Source organism: Danio rerio, chromosome 25, assembly GCF_052040795.2.
Source record: "Danio rerio strain M-AB ecotype USA chromosome 25, GRCz13ab, whole genome shotgun sequence".
Taxonomy (NCBI): Eukaryota; Metazoa; Chordata; class Actinopteri; order Cypriniformes; family Danionidae; genus Danio; species Danio rerio.
In genome coordinates this window covers 7,569,852-7,593,017 of record NC_141045.1, presented here as the reverse complement: position 1 = coordinate 7,593,017, position 23,166 = coordinate 7,569,852, and the positions used below count along the sequence as shown (strand labels likewise).

Below are 23,166 nucleotides of genomic sequence, written 5' to 3'. Positions count from 1 at the left end.
AATGTAGCTCGATTGAACATAAAACAATTAAGTAGTCATAAAAAAAGCTCAAGAATTAAGTTGTTTCAGCTCATTTTAAATACGTAGTTTGAACAAACAGCAAATGTAATTTCCTTGCGTATATAGAGGCTTGTTATTAGCGACACTGGTGTCCATTCAGTGAACTGCAGCTTGCAAATTATTGCTTGCACATAATTTGCAGGTTTTTTATTTTTCATTCTTAGCATAGATATTAATAGTTACAATATACTGATAGCAGAATTGACAAAAGATAATGTTGTCTGCTAAATCAGTGGTCCCCAACCTTTTTGTCGCTGTGGACTGGTCAACGCTTGACAATTTTATCTTGGCTTAGGGGGAGTGGGTACATAGATTGCCATCAATCGTTTTCTCAGAGGATGAAACATTGCTGCAACTCTGATACAAGTTTTATTTATGGAGAAATGTGTGTATTTCATACAAAAAAAGCTGATCAGTCAGTTCTTGTCACGTGATTGTGTGATTGTCACGTGATTGTGTGCTCGCAGCATTCTGAAGGTGTTTTCAACTGGGTGTGCCTGGAATACAGAAGCGCGTCGCCTATAATACGCGTGCACAAGTCTCCACAAACGCGATATGTGAATGGCGAACGTCATTTGCGATCTCCAGCAGTTGATCTTTTTCTTGCACAGACATGCTGGATTCACTTGATCTGTTGACAAATGGGTTGGGATCCATTCCTTGGCAGTTTGTAGGTCTTTCACTGTGCCGTCCTTTTGTCTTCGGAAAGTTTCTTTACGAAGGGGAAGTCTTCAGTTATGGCGCTCAAGTGACCGAGATATAGCCAAAAGATTATGGTTATGTTTCAAACTAAAAGATTTTTCAAAATAAAAGATTGTTTAGACTCAGATAATAAATAAAACTAAAATAATTAATGATTTCTTGTGCGGTGCAGTACCAATTGATCCACTGACCAGGGATTAGGGATCACTGTGCTAAATGACGCACAAAAAAACATCAAAAACACAGTTAAAATTTGAAAAAAATAAGTCAAAATAATGTGGGCTTATGATGTCATAAAAATAAGCTTATATATATATTTAGGTTTCTGTCTAACTAAAAATCAAGTTTCAAAAGTGTTGTCAGTGGTATTACCTGTTATATGAGGCCAAAATTGTGACAATGCTTTTTAAAAATGCCATTACCACATACTAATGCTTATGATGTGTAACGTTCGAGGTTACTAAAGTAACCCTTCGTTCCCCGAGGAGGGGAACTTCAGCACTATAAGTGGATTTGATTTGTAAAATCCACGCATTGGGAGGTTCGGTTCAGAAGCTACTCGTCTGAAAGAGTATTGAACGGGCCAATTAAGAATGAATTGGCAGCGCAAGCCTGCGCAGGTGAGCGGCATAAGCAATCAACTGAGTATATAAGCTCACCTGGCGCCAGCAGACGCTATCCTTTTTAAGCTGAAGAGACTTTCAACAGCTAAGGGACAGTCATTATGGCGACGGAGTATAGTGCTTCCGTTCCCCTCCTCGGGGAACGAAGGGTTACTTTAGTAACCTCGAACGTTCCCCTTCGGGGGGAACTTCAGCACTATAAGTGGATTTGATTTGTAAAATCCACGCATTGGGAGCCCATTGAAAGCGCCATAATGACTGCACCTTACCAACACCCCCGATGAGGAGATAGTCAAGCAAGCGTGACGCACCCGCATCATGGGGGGCGCGGTCCTCCAACGTGTCCCTGGCCCTAATTTATCCTACTTCAACAGAAGTTTTACGGATTTAGATATATTTTTTGGGAAGTCGTGAGCATCTAGATAATTCTAGGAAATACGACAGTACGTTGGGAAGCGTGCAATCCCGATAGGGAGGACGCTGCGGAGGCCATCCGTTACCCGAGGGGGGATAGATGGCAGAATTTACATATGGACTAGCCCTAAAAAGGGGGAGTACGCATAGCAAAAGAGTGGTTAGCGGGGAGGGAAGACACGGGTCCGCCCAGGGGGGGGACTTAACCGTGGCGGAATAAGCATATGGGATCGCCTAGTGGGGATCACGCATAGCAGGCACCTTTACCCAAAACGCGGGCTGACCAGCGGGCAGACCTACAACGTAGTGGGCCAGCAAGTGACTCCTCCGCTGAGTCAGTGCTGGGGGCCACGGAGGAATCTGCAGGGCTCACCTGACGGGGAACTTTACTGACAGATAAAAAGGCGCACGTATCTCCGTGTTAGGGAAAATGGCGCAGCAAGCGTGTTTCAACACCCTACCGAATTGTTTCCTCAATCACCAAGGGTTACCTAATACCCTTGAGGAAACCGGCTCCACTCGCAGATTGTAAAACCTTGCAAATGTGTTGGGTGTCACCCAGCCCGCAGCTCTACAGAAGTCTGTTAGAGGGGCGCCGCGTGCGCGCGCTCGAGAGGATGCGAAACTCCGAGTGGAGTGCGCACGCGCTCTCGGGGGACGCGGCTCATCTCGGCTCTGATAGTGAAAGAAAGGCATCCACAATCTAGTGGGAACTTATTTCGGTACGGCACTTCCCTGCTGCCGACCGTTATAACAGACGAAGAGCTGCTCAGATGATCTAAACTCTGAGTGCGGTCCGGATAATACGCAAAACGCGAACTGGACAATAAAGAAGGGCTGGGTCTGCCTCCTCCGAGGGCAGCGCTTGCAGGCTCACTACCTCGTATTAAAACGGAGTGGTAGGAACCTTGGGCACATATCGCGGGCGGGGTCTCAGGACGTGAGAGAAGCCAGCCCAATTACAGGCACGAGTCACTGACCGAAAAATGCCTCCGGGTCCCCGACCCTCTAATCGATATCAACGCGACCAGCAGAGCTGTCTTCAGGGACAGAAAGATACTGAGTCGAGGATCGAAGGGATCTGACGCGGCTTGTGTAGCGAGGGCGAGATCCTAAGAGGGCATGAGAGGGGGCGGGATGGATTAATTCGCTTAGCGCCCCTGAGGAACCGGATGATGAGGTTATGCGTTCCCACGGTGCTGCCAGCCACCGCGTTATGAGAGCGGAGATGGCAGCCACGTAACCTTGAGTGTGGAGGGCGACAGCCTGCTCTCCAGCTTCTCTCGGCGTAAAGAAAGCACAACGCTGATCTGGCAAATTACGGGGGTCTTCTCAGCGAGAGACACACCATTCAGTGAATAGACTCCACGTCAGGGCATAGGCGCGCTCGGGGAGGGGGCTCTAGCCCGAGTGACGGTATTAGCCACCGCAATCGGAGGTTACCTAAGTCTTCCTCGCGTCTAAAATCTCTTCAAAGATCGGCGAGGGTGCCAGGTGGTGCCCTGTCCCTGAGAGAGTAGGTGCTCTCTCGAAGGGACTGCCAGGGGAGGGCTATCGCGAGGGAGAGCTCTGACATCCAGGTCCGGTTGAGCCAGAGGGGCGCAACCAGCAACCTGTTCCTCGTCCTCTTCCTGACCTTGCACAGTAACTGCGCGAGCAGGCTCACTGGGGGAAACGCGTATTTGCGCGTGCACCGAGGCCAGCTGTAAGCCAGTGCATCCGTGCCGAGAGCACTCGGTCAGGGAAAGAACAACTAGCAATGAGCGATCTCGGGGGAAGCAACAGATCGATCTGGGCTTCCCCGAATCGCGCCCATATCAGCTGAACAGACTCGGGGTGGAGTCTCCATTCTCCAGGACGCAAGGCTGCCGTGAGAGCGCATCGGCTGCACGGTTGAGCTTGCCTTAATATGAATGGTGTGCAGCGATTTCAGCCGCGGATGACTCCAGAGGAGCAGACGGCGGGCGAGCTGAGACATGCGGCGAGAGCGCATACCCCCTATACGGCTGATATACGCCACCGCCGCCGTACTGTCCGTCCTGACCAGCACGTGTTGCCGCTCCAGCACCGGAAAAAAACGGTGGAGAGCGAGGAACACTGCCAACAGCTCCAGGTGATATGCCAATGCAACTGGGTACCTTTCCACAGGTCCGCAGCCGCATGCCCGCAACGCACAGCCCCCCAGCCCGTGTTGGAAGTGTCTGCTGAAACGACAACAAGACTGGACGCCTGTTCTAGAGACACCCAGGTCTGTAGGAACGAGGGGTCGCTCCAAGGGCTGAGGGCGCGGCGACACAGCGCAGTAACAGAGACTCGGTGTGCGCGCGCGTGCCATGCGCGTCTGGGGACTCGATCGTGAAGCCAGTGCTGAAGTGGTCTCATATAGAATAATCCGAGCGGCATGAAGCGGCTGCGGATGCCATATGCCCCAGGAGCCTCTGAAATAGTTTCAGTGGGACCACTATTTTACTGTCGAGCTCTCTCAGACAGTACAGCATCAGCTGAGCGCGCTCTCCGGAGAGGCGCGCTGCCATGGTGACCGAGTCCAGCTCCAGCCCGAGAGAAGAGATCCTCTGCACGGGGGCGAGTTTGCTCTTTTCTCGGTTGACCTGAAACCCCCACAGGTGGAAGTGCCAGAGCACTTTGTCTCTGTGCATAATCAACTGCTCTGAGAGAGGGCAAAAATCAGCCAGTCGTAAAGAAATTGAGTATGCAGATGCCCGCGAGCCGAAGGGGCGCTGAGGCACCCTCCGCGGGCTTGGTGAGGACCCGCGGAGACAGAGAGAGCCCGAAGGGGAGGGCTTTGTATTGCCAAGCTCGACCTTCAACGCAAACCGCAGAAACTGTCGGTGGCGAGGAAGAGTGGAGACATGGAAATACGCGTCCATCAGGTCTAATGCTGCAGACCAACCCAGAGGACGAACGCACCGGAGGATGCGCTTCTGCGTGAGCATTCTGAACGGCAGCTTGTGCAGGCAGCGGTTCAAAACGCGCAGATCTAGGATTGGCCGTGACCCACCGCTCTTTTGGGCACGATGAAGCGTGGGCTGTAAAACCCGCTCTCCATCTCGGCTGGAGGGAGCGGCTCGATTGCATCCTTCGCCAGGAGGACAGCAATCTCCTCTCGCAAGACAGGGGCGGACAGGGGGCTGACCCTGGTGAATACACACCCGTGACTTGGGGGGCCGTTTCGCGAACTGAATCGCATAGCCGAGTCTGATTGTGCGTATGAGCCACCGCGAAGAGCTGGCCCGCGCTAACCAGGCAGGCAGAGCTCTCGCTAATGGACTCATCGCTACAATCGCTGACGTACCAGCAGTGGGGCAGCGCGGAGTGGGTGTGCTGATCCGGGAAGCTCGCGGGTCCCACGGAAAAGCTGGAGGTGAGATATTTGCTCTCACTCCAAACCCGAGCTCCGGAGGGGAGGCTCGAGGGGTGGGAGAAAGGAGACCGTCCTCCCAGCGCTCGTGAGCCACTGGCGAAACGCACCGAATCTGCAAGCTAGAAAGCATAGCGTCCCAGACTGGCAGATTTCGGGCTGTCACATCTGGGGAAGTGAAAAGTGCCCTTTCATAATGTTTTCATGGCAGTAAAAAGTGCCGTTGGAAATGGGGCCCCGCCCTCCAGCGGGGAAAGAGCAAGTTCCCTCTTCTCCAGATGGCCTGTCCCAGGGGCGCTTCGCGGTCCGTTGCCGGACTTAGCGGCGTTCTGGGCAGGGGGGCTGCCTGCTTCCGAGGTGCCCGACGCGCTCGCTTCGCCTGAGGCGTGTGCGGGGGCGGAGCAGCTCTCGTAGGCGGGCGCCTTCGGCGAGGAGCAGGTATGAATGGCACGGCGGGCGGATCGGGCTACGGACCGCCGATAAGACATCACCCACCAACTGCTCTCTCACCGCCTTGAATTCCTGGGTGAATTCACAGACAGTGTCGCCGAACCTGGCTGGGGATATGGGGAAGTCAAGAAAGCGGACTTTGTCGACTTTGCGCATATCAGCCAGGGGTGGCGCTCCTGGACCACTAATGTGGACATCGTCCTTCCCAACGCACACGCAGCGGACTCAGTAGTCCGAAGAGCTAAGTCGGCGGCGGTGCGAAGCTCGTAAGCCTGGGTTGGACCCACCCTCGTGCAGCTCGGCCAGCGCCTGCGCTTGGTAGCGCTAGTAGGTGGCTATCGCATGCAAGGCTGAAGCAGCCTGGCCCGCAGCTATGTAAGCTCTAGCTCCGAGGGAGGTAGATAACTTACAGGCTTTGGATGGGAGACGAGGCGGATCCCGCCAAGAAGAGGCGCCGCGCGGATTTACCGCCATCGCGCACTCAACCTGAGGAATCGCCACATACCCCCTGGCTGTTTCACCGTCAAGAGTGGTTAGGGTGGAGGAACACGCAGCACGAGCAGAAAAAAGTGCTTTACAAGACCGCGTGAGCCTACTGTGCACCTCCGGGAAGAAGGGAACGCCCCTCTAGTCGGTCCGGCCGCGGAGCTGGGGGATAAACCATCTCCAACCCACAGCCGAAGCAGCCCGGGAAAGCACGGCTAACATGTCCGTTTCAGGATCCGTAGTGACAGCGCTCACCAGCCCGAAGGGGGCGAGCGGGTCTGGATCATCATCGGACAATGAAAGCCCACCCTCCGATGCCGCGGTGGACATCTGGTCTCCGGTGTCATCGGGCGTAAGGGCTACCATCTGTTAGACGGATCGCTTCCCCCGCCCGAAGCTTGGATGGAGCGCTTAGAGGAGCGGGAGGTCCGCGGGCCCGTGGGCGACGGATTATCTCTCGCTGAAACCCTCAGATCTGCCCGAGTGCCCGCTGCAGAGCAGGGGACAACTGGGGTGGTTCACCCTTTTGCAAAGGCTAACCGCGATCTTGCGCAACAGTCATGGCATCGCAATGACGACATGAACTGCCCGCGAGCAGCGCATTAACATGCTGGACCCCCAGACATGTAACGCAGTGCCCGCGCCCATCATCCGAGGACAGGAAACCACCGCATCCAGAAACGCACAGTCGGAGCGCCGTCCTGATAAGGACGTGCTGCACGACTGTGTTGCTCTTTCTGTGAAGTTTGCAACTTTATACGCACCGCTCTGGAGGACCGGACCCAAAGAACGCCAGGCAAGGGAGAAACCCAGCTCGACCGTCTGCCACTGCGTGTACACACTCTGGACCGGGAGAATGCTCTCGTTCGCTCAGAATCGCTGGTCACAGCAGGAGGAACCCTCATCGACTCGATCAGAAAGTCTCTGAAGCGAAAAGGATAGCGTCTGCTGGCGCCAGGTGAGCTTATATACTCAGTTGATTGCTTATGCCGCTCACCTGCGCAGGCTTGCGCTGCCAATTCATTCTTAATTGGCCCGTTCAATACTCTTTCAGACGAGTAGCTTCTGAACCGAACCTCCCAATGCGTGGATTTTACAAATCAAATCCACTTATAGTGCTGAAGTTCCCCCCGAAGGGGAACAAGTGGTTCTGAACAGTGTTATCAAGTGGAACGTCACATTTACCATCATAATATGTACATTTATGCTAAGCAATACGGCATATCTTTAATGAACCATTTGAAATGCATCTACACAAATTACTTACATAATCTGATATACTTCAGAACAGAAGAGGATGTTTATTAGAAAATGACTTTTGGATGTTGTTTAGATTAGGGCTGCTCGATTTTGGAAAAAATCATAATTACCATTATTTTGGTCATAATTGTAATCACGATTATTCAAAACGATTATCAGTTGAAGTCAAAATTATTAGCGCTCCTGAGAATTTTGTTTTTTTAAATAACTATTTCCCAAATTATGTTAAACAGAGCAAGGAATTTTAACAGTATTTCCTCTAATATTTTTTTCTTCTGGAGAAAGTCTTATTTGTTTTATTTTAGCTAGAATAAAAGCAGGTTTAAATATTTTGAAACCCATTTTAAGGTCAATATTATTAGCCCCCTTAAGCAATATATTTTTTGATTGTCTGCAGAAGAATCTACTGTTATAGAATGACTTACTAATTACTAATTACTCTAATTAAGCCTTTGAATTGCACTTTAATTTGAATGCTTGTATATTGAAAAACATCTAGTAAAATGTTATGTGCTGTCATCATAGCAAAGATAAAACAAATCAGTAATTAGAAATGATATATCAAAACTAGTATGTTCAGAAATAAGTTTAAAGAAAAACTTCTTTCCATTAAACAGAAATTGGAGAAAAAGGGTTGCTAATATTCTGGAGGGCTAATAATTCTGACTTCAACTGTGTATATATATATATATATATATATATATATATATATATATATATATATATATATATATATATATATATATGCACAGTTATTTTTCACCCTGCAAAGGAAAGAGAAATAAATACAATAGAATAAAAATATAAAACAAAAGCATCTTCACTCTAAGAAAAACACTTAAGCTACAAAAATCCTTCAGTCAAGAGCAGTAAGGGATTTTCTCGTCGTTTGATTAATGATAAAACAGGCGGCAGAATTTTGCACTGTCACTTTAATTGTTTCTCTTTCACGTGTCTTTTGATTCTCAACTCGTTTTTTTATTACGCGAATGAGGGTTAATATGAATAATCACTAATCACCGCGTTCTGACACATATTCGACCATTAAAGCGCTCACGTTAAGATTACTTTAAATGTCTGCGCTCCTCTGCTCGTCTCAGTGTGCGAATGAGACCGAATGCTGACCGCGTGCTTATGCGTGTGCGCGTGTTGCACACACACATAAGCATGCGGTCTTTCGCGCTTTTAGTATATAATGCAATAATCGATTATCTCGATTGATGGTTTTTCATAATCGTTAGAAGCCATAATCGAAATCGAAATCGGATTTGCGATTAATTGCACAGCCCTAGTTTAGATCATTAAAGTGGGCCTTCAATTAAACAACGAAGGTAATTTGGAAGTCAAGGGGTGGAAATGAACAAGCAAGTTATTGATTTTAATGATTAGCATGATAAGAATGTGCATTAATAAATGTTAGATAGATGTTTAGGCTAATTATCTTTTCCACCAATGTCAGTTAGGTCTTGTAATTCCCCTTTGGCACACAGAGATTTCATGTTTCTGTCTGATTTCAATTTTTCCACTCAGGGTTTTCTTTTCAAACAGAGTTCCCCTCTGTAAAGTAACTGGTGTGTAAAGACAGATGTGCCATTCCCTTTAAACTGATGGAGTTTCATAATCAACCCACCAACAATATAATGACCCTCGTTCACAAACAAAAACCTGCCGCCTGTGTTTTTAGCACGCAATGAGACGTGACTGGTCTATAAAGAAGAGTATTGGTTAAATGTACGTTTAATGCCGCAATGGTTGGGGGTCTTCAACACATGTGTCCCATTTAGAATCCCCTCAAAGAGTTTTAATGGCTTCCAGATTTATTCGACTGGCTGTGCTCACTGTGGCCCTTGTGTCTGTTTCTGAGCATGCTCAGTGTGCACTGACGGCAGATTGAACCTTAGAGTCCTTGTGCTCCAGTTGCCCATTTTGCATCCCGAGTGCGCTGTGAATATTCCAGCAAAAACAGATCTGATGGTCGTAAAGCTGAAGGGAAATATTCCCAGCTAATTCCATATATTCTCTCTCTGGCTCTTCTCTATCTCCAGTGTGTTTCAAAAGGTCGTTGAACACCAAATCAGAATAGCAGGCTTTAGATAAATGTACGCTTCATTAAAATGCAGTTTTCTCTGTTTTATATGCTATCCGTGGGTCTCAGGTCCGTGCGGACAGTGGCTCAGATCTAAATGTTATAACCTTTTCAGCATTATATATGACTATGAGAGATCATATACCAACTCTGGCTCCTATTGCGCTCCTTTGCTGAGATTTATGCGTTTGTTTTTTGGAGTGCATTGACTGAATGTATATGGTTTCTGTTCATGAAATAGATGCTTTTGCTGCACATCCAGTTCACTGTTATTTATGTTGAGTATTAAGTGTTCTCTCAAGTCATGTTTCCTTTGTGCATGAATACAAAGATAGAAATGAAAACACAACTGGGCTCATTGCCACTGACTTAAAGGGGATCTTTTTAAAAGATGTAAAATAAGTCTCTGATGTCCCAAGAGTGTGTGTGTGTGTGTGTGTGTGTGTGTGTGTGTGTGTGTGTGTGTGTGTGTGTGTGTGTGTGTGTGTGTGTGTGTGTGTGTGTGTGTGTGTGTGTGTGTGTGTGTGTGAAGTTTGAGCTCAAAACACACCACAGATAATGTTTCATAACTGTTTGAATCCAACCCTTTTAGGCTTTGATCCTAATTGTGCCATGTTGCTGACTGTCGCTTTAAATCCAAATGAGACTACTCTTTTCAGAAGAGTCGGAGCTATAAATGCAACCCAGGCTCATTCTGAAATCGTAGTCCTGTGTTTCTGGAGACCGCGAAATACGTCCCGGGAGGTTCGTATTTTTGCAGTTTTTGTTTTCGCGAATCCTCCAAATGCGCTATTTCGCATCTCTAAAGCCTCTTGCAAGTGCCATTCGCGCCCGCGCTGTTCTCGCGTGAATCCAATGTCGACTGACTGAATGACTGAATTAATGAATGGGCGACCGCCCAATAGACCAACCCACCCTCCTCCATTGCTAAACCCAACCAATTTTACAGATTGACACGCCCACCTGCTTACTCTAAACTCAACCGACGGTTTACAAAAGCCGTCCAGAAAAAGAAAAGTCCTCGTCTGATTTTTACCACATCCTCACCCTGTTGTTCACTCGTTAGTTTTATTTTTTGGATTCTGTTTTTGTCTTACCTGATTTCTGGAACCGCTCCACCCTGGACTCGAACTCGGTTGTCATCGTCATCGTGGTCAACTCCTCTCTGCATCTCAAGTCCGCCCACGTACACGACGAGCTAGCTGGACAAACTGATTGCGGCGGGAAAGCCCTCCACACGGAAGTAAGCGGTCAGCCGGTAAGCGCCAAAAGGAACGGCGCCATACCACCCCGTACCATTTGCTTAAAAAATTAAATGCAGCCATACGTACCTTCGGCTACGTAATTCGTGGTCTCCAGAAACGTCCACGGGACTACGTTTTCAGAATGAACCTGTGTTATATAATTGTGTCAGCATAGTTGCAGATTCAAAAACAAGTCTAATGTCTTATGCTAATTAGGAAGAGATCATCACTAGTGGGCGGAGTTTCCCCCATCTGATAAAACCTACAAACAGAGAAAGTCAATCAAAGTGTTTCTGCAGACTGCTTTTAGCAAATGTGATTATAAAAATAAATAATTAATACATTTTTACCATTAGACGCTGGTTATATTCACAGAATTTTACCACACAACTGTGTTTAAACCCCTCATAAAAGTGATTTTTGCATAATAGGTCTTCTTTAAGAGTTAGCCATTAGCTAATGATTGTACATTTCGCTAAATGGTTTCAGATGCTACATAGTTTGCAAAAGAAAGACTTTTACACAACAATCTGTCATTATTTACTCTCTCTCGTGTCATTCTGAACTCATTAGGCATTCTTTTGTGGAACAATGAACTTAGGATATTATAGTAATATATTTCCATGCAATTACTCTTTAATGCAAAGTTTCAAAACAGATGGAAAAGAGCCACAAATGTAGTCCAGATTACTGCATGCCAAGTTTTGAGAAGTCATATGATAGCTTTAAGAGAAGAATACATTAAAGTGATTATCTGCTGTTAAAGGGATAGTTCACCTCATAAATTTATTCATTCATTTTCTTGTCGGCTCAGTTCCTTTATTAATCCGGGGTTGCCACAGCGGAATGAACCGACAACTTATCCAGCACATTTTTTTTACGCAGCTGATGCCCTTCCAGCCGCAACCCATCTCTGGGAAACACACACACACACACACTATGGGCAATTTAGCCTACCCAATTCACCAGTACCGCATGTCTTTGGACTGTGGGGGAAACCGGAGCACCCGGAGGAAACCCACGCGAAGGCAGGGAGAGCATGCAAACTCCACACAGAAACGCCAACTGAGCCAAGCTTCGAACCAGCGACCTTGCTGTGAGGCGACAGCACTACCTACTGCGCTACTGCGTCGCCACCCCATAAATGTAAATGTACTTGATGAATGATTGAATGAACTTTATAAGTTTCTTTCTTATGTTGAACACAAAAATGATGATGTTTTGAAGAAAGCTGAAAACCTGAAACCGTCGACGTCCATCAGCCCCGTGCAGAGATTGTCAAAGGGGCATGTGCAGGATGAAAATTTTGAAGAGAGGGGGGAGAGGGAACGCGCGAACTGAAGACCGGGGGGGTGGGTTGGGGGGGTGGGAGTTATACGGCGCGAGCACTAGAGAACGTGGGGTGGGGTCTGGGATTGGGGGGGGATGTTAGTGTCGCGAAGAGTGGATGGGGGGGATAGTTAGTTTTCGCTGGGGCACTTCAGATCATTTTGGAAGGGCACTTTCTATCTAAGACTAAAAAGGGCATGTGCACTGCACAGGTTGAGCCCTATGTGTGCACGTGCCTGACGTCCATTTTAGGAAAAAAGTAATATATTATTATTATTATTATTATTATTATATAAGTAATGTATTAAAATTTATATCTTACTCTTTAAAAAAAAGAAGAAGAAAAATAACAACATACTTTGACATAACTTTCCTTAAAAACCAAATAACTAGTCCATTTAGTTACATTTGTGTATGTAAATATGTATCTTTCCAGAAGTGGTCGAACAAGTTTGAATATGCCTTTAGAAAAACGGACTTTGGAAAAGTTGCACGAACCCTGATTTTCAACAAAATTTGAGAAGTCGTCCTGTAGATGATGGGATAATGGAATTACATGAGTCATAAATTGACTCCTGACCCTCTACCAAGATGTTGACCATAGTTCCTGTGAGAATCTTCCCTTTCTGGATGCTTCCCAGAATTCCACTGTTGGGTTTCAAAAGAGTCTGGGTGTATAATGTTACCAGGGCAGAGAGACGCTGTTGATTTGGCTCCTGGAAACTTTGGGGATCTCCTTGATATACGGCCCAGGAGTGATGTGTGTATGATTTAATAAAGTAAAAGCAATAAAGAAAAAAACTAAATCGATTTTGCCGTCTGAGGCAGGTGGATACATTAGCATACAGCCGTCCATTACTACACTAAGCTCCTGGAATCCTGGTTATATAAACATTCTCGAGGGGGCCAAAGCTGGAACTCTCCAGAACAGTGTCTTTTTCTGCACAACAGCTGACAAGACAGCTGGAAAAAAAAAAAGTTTTACATTCAAACTTCCATCTGCTGTGCATCTTTCAGACGTTAATGGCGCACGTCATCGTTAAAACATTTCTAATGAGAAAACTTTCTCTGCTCTGTGTTTGCAGCATCCTATTTCGGGGACAGCTACTGTCGCATAGATGCCGTTCAAGACCTGTCAAGTTTTCAAGTGTCGCTCCAATTTAAAACTGGCAGACGCAGCGGCCTGCTCCTGCTGGCAGCGGGACACAAAGATTACCTTTCTCTGGAGCTCAGCAATGGCAGATTACAGGTGAGAGACTTTTGAGGTTCAAATCGTGAAATTGTAATCACTTAAGAGCTCACTTCATACATTTTCTCTTATCTGATAGCTGTCTGATTTGTGAAAACGTTTCGATTTGGCTGCATAAATGCATTTTAGCTATAATGGATATAAGTTCTAAAATCTTTAGATCCAGCAATATATGCAAATTTATCAAGGTTACATCAACTAAAGTGTCAAATATGCCAAACTTTATTTAATTCTTGCTATTATTTACAGAAAAGTAAGCTATATATCTTTTTTATGTTAAATGCATGGAGGCTTTGTGCTTCACTTATGTTCCAGTAAAACATCATCACTTTACTTTCACTGTCATTACTTTCATTATAGGCTAAGTGAAGCTTAGTTTTGTCGTACAGATATGCGCAAGACATCATTCAAAACTGTAAAGGGTTTACATTCATTTGTATATAATCTACTTTCAAACCTAAACAAACGAAACGCTATATTTTTCAACCCAGGCTGATTAGGAATATGTACCCAGGACTACATTTTTTGAGAACTGAGAATTATGTACGTTTTCATGCAGTTTTGTATATGGCTAATTCACTATAGGGCGCAGTGTACATTTTTTTTAAAAACATTACTGAGGCACCTTTTCTAGTATGTGCCATGTCTCTTAAATCCAACAGAGGGCGCTGTATATCTTTCTGTGCATATTAACGTCTTTCTCGTGCGCGTCCATGAGAGTAGCTGGTTGGCTTGTCATCATGCATGATATATAAGCTTGATATGTACTGATCCACACTGCTTGATATTAGGGTTGCGACGATAGACTGATGGCCATATAGACAACATGATGCTGAGCCAGCATCACTGATTCTCTGCCCCGCCCCCATCGCAAACCCGCTCTCGAAAAATCACACTTAGGCCCAGTTTACACTAATACGTCTTACTGTTTAAATGGCATTTAAGAACGAAAATGGTGGAATTCCGGGAGTTTTCGGGAAACAGAACACTACGGGAGAAGGGTGGGAGATGGGTCTGAAATATGGGACACTCCCGGTAATGTCCTACCTGGCCGCACCCCTATAGTTGAATTAAAAAATAAGATTAATAAAATATTTTTAAATTAAATTAATCTATAATATATTGCCTGCATTTTTTAAATAAATGATATACAGTACATAGATTTCTAGTCTACAAAGATTTAACTTATTGTTTAAGCATTTGTAGCATACTTTGAAAAAAATACTAATACAACTAGTGAAATGAATGGATTATAATAAGATCTTGTTTAAGATCACTAACACAGAACTAAAATATGTATATTTAAGGGTATTTTAATGTATAACTTCTACCAACTTATAATGCATATGATTTGGATATAACACCTCAACAATCCAGTTCTATAAATCTGAGTCCTCCATAATGCACACACTTATTAATGATTCCTACTTGTCTTCCTCGTGATGAAGAGTAGGCAAAATCTGATATGTAGTGGGGAAAAAGAAGAGTGTGTTCATCAGACGCTGGATTGAACCGGGTTCCTGATCGATTGCGTCAAAACATGTTTTCATGTGATTTACAAGCTACGCCACTCACACTGCTATTTGTTGCTCTCTTTAGTTGTGTTGTCAATCAAACGGTGATGGGCGGGAATCACTCAACTAGCTTATTTCAACAAGGTGCACTATTTGCACCAAATAGGTGCACTAAAGCCTAAATAGACACTCCAAAATCGGCACTTGCAGGGGCACCAAGTGCGCACGGGCCTCTGGACCTGTGCCCATAATGCCCATTGGTTAATCTGGCCCTGGACGTCACTGTAAGGGGTAGGGTTAGGGGCGGGACTAGTTGTGCGCATTAAAAGCATTGCATGCAGCTCAGCTTGCATTTGCAGCCAGACCCTTCTTATCATATCAAATAGCTATACAATCAGCAAAAAATACATATGAAATGACCAGTTGAAAACAGCCTCTCAAAGTCCCTTCAAATCACCTCATTAACATTAGATGACTTCTAGTTGTTGTAATCCTCTGAACTCTTTTTTTAAGTGTAAAATTGCTTTGGGTTAAGGAGCCTTTTGAAACTGCTACTTATGCACTAAAGACTGAAATCAGATTTGGCAGAATCAGAAAGCACCGGGTGCCGTTTGTCAAAATATCTGCTTTGTACTGTAGATTAAACCCCAGACTGACTACACAAATAAATACAAGCTCCATTATTTTCTCATGGCCCTTCAAGACTTCAGGCTCCCAGAATGAGCCACACACTGAGAAAATCTCTAGTGAGTTTTTGAGAGGCAGCCGTTTGCTTTTGTGGTGAAAGGGATGACTCACATTCGCTTCCAGCTCCACTGCGACTGGATCGTCACAGTTTTTCAGCTCAGCGCATGGAAAAAGCGTCCACGGCTAGAATGAGTTACTGGTTTTGCTCTGAGATATTTCTTCTTCATCTACAGCCTTCCCAGAAAACGGCTCCCGCTCCGCACAGATAAACACAGGCTCTCGAACTGCCTGCATTACACTACGGTGTGAAGCGCTACCAAGACTATCTCATCGGTGGCAGGATTTGTCATTAAAAACGCATTTCTACGGACGCATCCAATTCACTTAGATTTACTTTTTTCATTTTTTGGAGGCTGCGGATCTGAAATGAGATCTGTGATATTTTCCGTTTAGGTTGTCTCAAATAGACTGGTCCAACAAAGTCTGCGGCAGAATTTCACAATTGGATGCTTGTATAATGGACTGTGAAAAATCATATTCCTGATCAGTACTTTTGTCTTGTGTTTTTGCTTAAATGCCTAAACATGATTAATGTGCCAGAGGATCAGAAGTGAAATAAAGATTTACTAGGGGTGCTTGCGGAGCAACAAAACCCCAAACCCCAATTTCCACGCAAGGATAAACCTATGATGTGCAGCTATTCATTCATTCATTCATTTTCTTGTCGGCTTAGTCCCTTTATTAATCTAAGGTCGCCACAGCGGAATGAACTGCCAACTTATCCAGCAAGTTTTTACGCAGCAGATGCCCTTCTAGCCGCAACCGATCTCTGGGAAAGATGTGCAGCTTTTACCACAAACAAACCAGAACATCTTAGCAACTGCATAACCAATGTAAGGGAGTGGCTAGAAGTAGCTCAGCTATTAGCGTAGTTAAATTTTTTAATAGGTTGACGGTAGCTCAGCTTACTGTGCTCATGAAACAATGTAGCTTTTGCAGTTAGCTACTTTTTTCAGCAAGTAGCTTGATAACAGATACATTATAAATCATTGCAGAATTGTTTAAGGCTTGAATTTCAACTGTTATTACTTGAAGAATGTTATTTACAAATTAGCAGTGATAAAGATAGTAAAAAGTGAACTCAGCAGGCGCAGGATGTCAACATGACGTCAGATTGAACGTCAAGAAACGTTGCATATTGGGTGAAAATGAAAATCGGGTTGATGTCAGAACCCATCATCAGTTTGATATCATTATCCAGACGTCACTTTCCAATGAAACCTGAAAACAACCAAATATCATCGTCTAATTTACGTTATATAAGTTGTGTTGATGTTACCACTATGATGTCAATCAGACGTCGGATTTTGGTTGCCATACCTGACGAAAAAATGTCAGTTTTTGACGTCAATATGACATTGGTTTAAGACAGGGCTCACCAATCTCGGCCCTGGAGGGCCGGTGTCCCTGCAGGGTTTAGCTCCAACTTGCCTCAACATGCCTGGATAATTTAAGTATACCTAGTAAGACCTTGATTAGCTTGTTCAGGTGTGTTTGATTAGGGTTGGAGCTAAAATCTGCAGGACACCGGACCTCCAGGAACAAGTTTGGTGACCACTGGTTTAAGATGTTTGCTCGACGTTGGATTTTGGCAGTGTTGCCAACTATTTTCAATAATAAGGTGCTAAGATCTGCCAGAAAAGTGGCTAAATGTTGCTAGATTACATCGTATGTCATTTGCATATTGCTGACGTAATTGCGTTCTACCGTTTCTGTTTGTCAGTTTAACCAAATTCATTGCTGTTTGAATACAGTATATCAATATAGACTAGTTTCGAAACTGAACGAAAGTATCTGTGATTGTGAGCAAGAAAAGAATAAACGGTCAAATTAAATTGTTATAAAAAAGGAGAAGCAGATCAGTTTGACTGCACAATGGAAAATACCTCACACTCAGGGTGCTAATTCATTTGCCGTCGGTAAACAGAGGAGTAATCTGCTCTCAGACTGCAGGTGGGAGAGACTGCTGTATGTGGACTGGGCCTCCTGTCAGGGCTCTGAGGTGGGGGAGGGGCGGACGACATCACCTGCAGCTCGTTGAGAAGAGTAGGGACGGTACAGTATGGATACATGAGAGTCTATAAAAATCTCCAGTAACACACAAAAAAGTCGCTTGTCGCTTTTTTGAAAATTTGTTGCCAAAGAGGTCTGAAAAGTGGCTAAATATAGAGACAAAGTCACTAAGTTGGCAACACTGGTAGCTCAGCTATTAGCATAGTTAATTTTTTTTATTAGATTGACAGTAAGTCATCTTACTGTGCTTATGAAACAATGTAGCTTTTCCAATATTAATTATAATAATTAGCTACTTTTGCAAAGAGCTTGATAACAGATTCAGATCATTGCAGAATTCTTAAAGGTTTGGATTTCTACTGTTATTTGAAAAATGTTTTTTACAAAATAGCTGCAGTAAAGTTAGTAAAAAGAGAACTCGGCATGCACAGGGCGTAAACATGACGTCAGATTGACGTTGTACCCCAACGTCTGGGGACGTTGCATTTTGGGTGAATTAAAATTGGGTTGATGTCAGGAGGCTTCACTATGACGTCCATCAGATGTTGGATTTTGGTTGCCAGACCTGATGAATAAATGTCAGTATTTGACATCAATTCGACGTTGGATTTTGGTCACTTACCAACACAACCTAAAATCAAACAAATATCAGCGTCATTTGACATCGTTATTGGACATCAAAATACCGTTATCCTTAGAAGTTGAATTTTGTTCACCCAACATCACAACCTAAATCTAACCTAATATTAATGTGGTAAGATGCCTGCTGGCAACCTTCAATGGTCTGAAGCGGCAAAGCATCGTCTTACAAGATCACATACTACAATAGTGCATTACAGTTATCAATTGTTTTATAATTTAATTATCTATCACTGTTATTTTATAAATTATCATTTTTCAAGTAACAACAACTGAAATTTAAGCCATAAAGTATCATAGCAGCTGACAATTAACTTGAAAATAAAACTGTGCTTAAAATTTCTTGGTGGATGAAATGGAGCCATACTTCAGTTGTTGCTTTATTTTTTCTGTGTTTCTTTCTTTTGCGAAAATGATGGTATGTTTAATCTTAGTTAAATTTGTGAAAAGATTATTGTTGCAATGCTACATTTAATGCAGCTTTGTTTTTTTGACAGTGTAATTGAGGAAATTAAAACCTCAACATAATTCAAATGTAATGTTTGTCATCATTCTATTGCATTGTTCGAAAGTACCAAATATTTTACTTGTTTATTCACATTTCGTAATACTGTATACCTAATTGTGAAAAACTCAACTGAAAACACCCTAATATTATAATTCCAACTTTTTCTCAAAACATTTTTCCAATAAACTGTCTGTTTTATCTTTTATTTTTAACAGACATTTCTGCTGCTTAATGTGTGTTCATTTGTGTCTTTATATACAGGCTAGGATTGACATGGGATCTGGAGAAAAGGTTCTGGCCTCCTCTATGGGTCTCCAACTCAGTAACCTTCTTGACCACCATGTGTCTCTCCTTCTGAAAGACGGCAAACTCACTATGGCTGTGGACAACCTGTACACAACCTTCATCCAATTGGAGAATGCAGATGAGGACCTGAACATTGACCAGGGAGTGTTTCTTGGAGGAGTGAGAGATCTGGAAGTTGAGTACCTGAGCACGGCTGTTCCCTCCCTGCGCGGCTGCATGAGCGACGTTATGTTTGAGTCTCATGACTTTGATATTCTGTCCTTAGCCAATACAGTCTGCTATGACACCAAAGAGACATGCAGCAGTGAATTTGAGGCTGGAGATGGAGACTCTGTAAGCTTCATAAGCCCAGACTCGTTCATCTCTTTCCCTACATGGACAAGACCTAACGTTGGAGCCCGTAGCCTGGAGATGTTAATCAAGACAACCATTGAGGATGCACTGTTGCTCTTCCATCCAGGACACCGAACAGACTTCATTGCAATAGGAATGGTGGGAGGTTTCCTAAAAGGCATTATTGATCTGGGAGATGGGAAGTATATGCTGGACAATGTGGAAGTAAAAATCGACGATGATCAGTGGCACAGAGTAAAAGTTCAGATTGAAAGCAACGAATTCCTGATAGCTGTGGATAGTCAACCGGTTTCACTTCGTCTTAATGAGACTGAAGGACAACTGGATCTAGTGGGGAATCTGTACCTAGGAGGTATTCAGAAGAAGATGAAGGATGTGTTTCAAGATGATTATCTGATTCGTGTTGAGGAGGAGATCACAACAGAGTCCTTCATCGGATGTTTAGGAGAGATCAAGGTGAATCAGAAAGGAAGAAGCCTCCAGGATGCTCTGATAACTAAAGACATTCATGTGAAATGTGAAGGGGAGTATGATTACTCATCTTATGATGATGATTTGGAGCCTACACCTACGCCTCCAGTAAGGATCTCATACATTGATTTAAATACTGACGAAAGGCATTGTTTCCCAACAGAAGACTTTCCAGAGATGTTCCGCAATGTGTCCAAGCTCTTGGACATCACTCCTCTTCTGGTTCCTGAAGGAGGAGAAGCTTTTGTTGATATAGTAAACCTCAACCCAACATTTGACCTAAATGCTGCAGGTGTTCGTCATTCTCAGATCATCTTTACTCTGCTAAGTGACCCCTGGTATGGAGTGCTTAGTACGAACTCAAGAGATGGCAAAAAGTTTACCCTTCTAGATGTTGTCAATAAGAAAATCAAGTATTCCCATCATGGCAATGAGAAGTATGGAGATGAAATGAGGCTGGAGGTGATTGCACATGGTACAAATCTCCCTGAGTGCTTGAGCGTTGCTCGACAATTTGTGCTCCCTGTAGAGATCATCCCTGTCAATGACATCCCTCAGTTCAGTGCAGGTGACATTTCAGTCACTGCCAATGGGCGCACACGATTGAGCCCAAACCTTATTAAAATCACAGACTCAGATAATCGATGTGATGACATCGAGGTCACAGTCTTGTCAAACCCTACTCCTGTCGGATATCTGGAGACTGCTCAGCTTCCAGGATTTGGTCTTCGAAAGTTTACCTGTAGACAGCTGAAAGAGGGAAACATTTACTATGTCCACAAGGGAGGAGAAGTGACAGGACTTACCCTGCAGGTCTCGAATGGAGATTTGGTTAGCCAATCAAGCACATTTAAGTTGCTCATCACCCAGCCCCAGATGACTCTGGTCACAAATACCGGCCTTGTGGTCAATCAGGATAGCAGTGCCCCTATTGGAATACAGAATTTGGCCATTTCCGCTACGCCAAAAACAGGAGATGTTGTTTATGATATCACTCAGCCACTTCAGTTTGGAGAACTGCAGTTGATCTCAGACAGTGGCCTTGCAAAAAGAGTCATGCAATTTCATCAGTCTGATCTAGAGCAGAACCGATTGAAATACATTCCCAACTTCACAGCCAATCACAACAGCATGGAGTCCGAGGTAATTCACTTCAATGCACAGCTTGGACAGGTTGTTCTTTCAGACAACACATTTACAATTCAGATCATGCCTGCTCTTGTAGGAATATCAAAAATGGCTCCGTTGGAAGTTAATGGGGGACAGCAACAAGTCATTAAGCCCGATCAATTGCAAGCTTTTGTGAAGGTAGGCCGTAGTGATTCAAGAACAGTCCAGTATGCAATTTTGAAACGTCCAGTACGGGGAGTCTTGTTAATGCTTGATAAAGAGTTATCTGATGGTGATACCTTCACTCAACAAGACATTTTGGATGGTTTCATTAGCTACAGTCCTCGTGTGCGCAGGGCAGTTGACTTTGAGGATCAGTTCCAGTTCAAAGTGTTTGCAGAAGATCAGTACTCCAGAGAATACACCTTTCCAATCAAAATCAAGGCTGATTCTAATGCACCTGTCCTAACCAACGAAAAACTTGTTGTGCTTGAAGGAAATGAAAACATCATAAATAAGGAATATCTCTGGCTTCAAACCTCCACCTCAACAGACTTTGTGTACAGAATTAAACAAGATCCCAAGCATGGTCGTCTTATCAGAGATTCTCCACCCGGTGTGCAAAGGTTCGAAGGTGCAGTTCGGGTCTTTAGCAATGAGGATCTTTCTTTGAACAGGCTGATTTACAAACATGATGGAACGAAAACAAAGCATGACCAGTTTACTTTCCTGGCATTTGATTCAAGAGGTGGCAATGGTGGACAAGATGAGAGTCATGCATTACTTACTGGAGTGTTTAACATTGCAATACAGTCCAGGAATGACCACGTGCCTCAAAGGGTAATACAAAAACCATTTAACGTTGTCAGAAATGATCAGCGCTTATTGACCACTGATGACATTCTTTTCAAAGACGATGACTCTGACTTTAATGATACCCAGCTGGTTTATGTGAGAGTGGGAATTCTTTCAGGAAACATTGTCTCTTCTGCAGACCCAACACAGCCTATATACCGTTTCAGCCAGGCTGACTTGAGGGATAAGAAGGTTTTGTTTGTCCACCATGGGGCAGATCGCGAGCGATTCCAACTTCAAGTATCTGATGGTTTACACAAGACCACAGCTGTCCTGCAAGTGCAAGCAGGTGATCCTTATCTACACATAACCAACAATAACATGATGGTCATGGACCACGGCAGCACCAAGACATTGAACACCAGTCTACTAAGTGCAGAAACCAATATGGACATCAGAAGTGCAGATGAGATCATTTATGATGTGATTTCTCCTCCCAGTGATGGTCAGATCATAGTCAGTGGAATTGAATCTTCATCATTTACACAGGAAGACCTGACTAAAGGTGTGGTCTCTTATGAACACAGTGACCAGAGCGTTAGCTTGAAAGATTCCTTTACCTTCAATGTGCAAGCTAATGGCCTGTCCACAGGAGGAACTTTCAGGATTAAGATATTCAAGAAAGGCTACCCATCAGAATCGATGATTTCATCAACCAAAGTGATCATCGCTTATGAAGGGGAGCACTCTGTTATTGACCAAACACACCTGAAGGTAAGAACACCTTTCCTAACTATATTTAAAGGGATAGTTGACCAAAAAAATAAAAATTCTGTCAACATTTACTCACCCCTTCACTTGTTCAAAACCGGTTTGAGTTTCTTTCTTCTGTTGAACACAAAATATGACATAAAAACCAATATAAAACCAGATATGAGGAGTTTTTTATAGCACTTTTTGTTGTTAAGTACCAGAGGCATGAGCTGTAAAGCTACCACATACAGATACTTATTTGCATTTAAAGAGATATATACAAAAATGGTTTTTACATCAATTTTAAGAGCATTTGCAGCATGGCATAATAAATTAACCTTGAGCTATTTTGAGGCGACATATTATGGGGACACTAGTTACTAATATAACTTGTAAAAATCATAATATCACCCATTAAATTGCTTTAAATTAGTATTGATTTATTTTATTTTGTGGGCAAACAATTGTTTTCTGATTTCAAAAACAATTCAGATTTGAATAGCTGATTACCTCATGTAAATAGTTTGTTCTTGAAGATGCACTACAGAAGTGTTATCTCTTTTCTGCCACCTGTGGTTGAAACGTAAAATTGCAAGTTGAGGCTGAACATCTAAATAATAATTCTAATAATAATAATAATTTCTTACATTTATATAGTGCTTTTCTGGACACTC

General features: G+C 44.0%; 1 protein-coding gene across 6 annotated transcripts in view; it reads left to right on the top strand.

Annotated features, from left to right (window-relative positions):
- The window catches only part of cspg4 (chondroitin sulfate proteoglycan 4), a 130,344-nt gene that overhangs the window by 62,370 nt on the left and 44,808 nt on the right, over window positions 1–23,166 (top strand). For all 6 annotated transcript variants that reach the window (XR_015525905.1, XR_015525904.1, XR_015525906.1 and 3 more), the window contains 2 exons: window positions 13,119–13,282; window positions 18,965–22,513. Coding sequence is in view for 3 of the 6 variants with exons in the window: in XM_087311343.1 (XP_087167469.1) it covers window positions 13,119–13,282; window positions 18,965–22,513 (3,713 nt within the window). In the remaining 3 variants the exon portion in view is untranslated. The remainder of the gene's footprint in view (window positions 1–13,118; window positions 13,283–18,964; window positions 22,514–23,166) is intronic.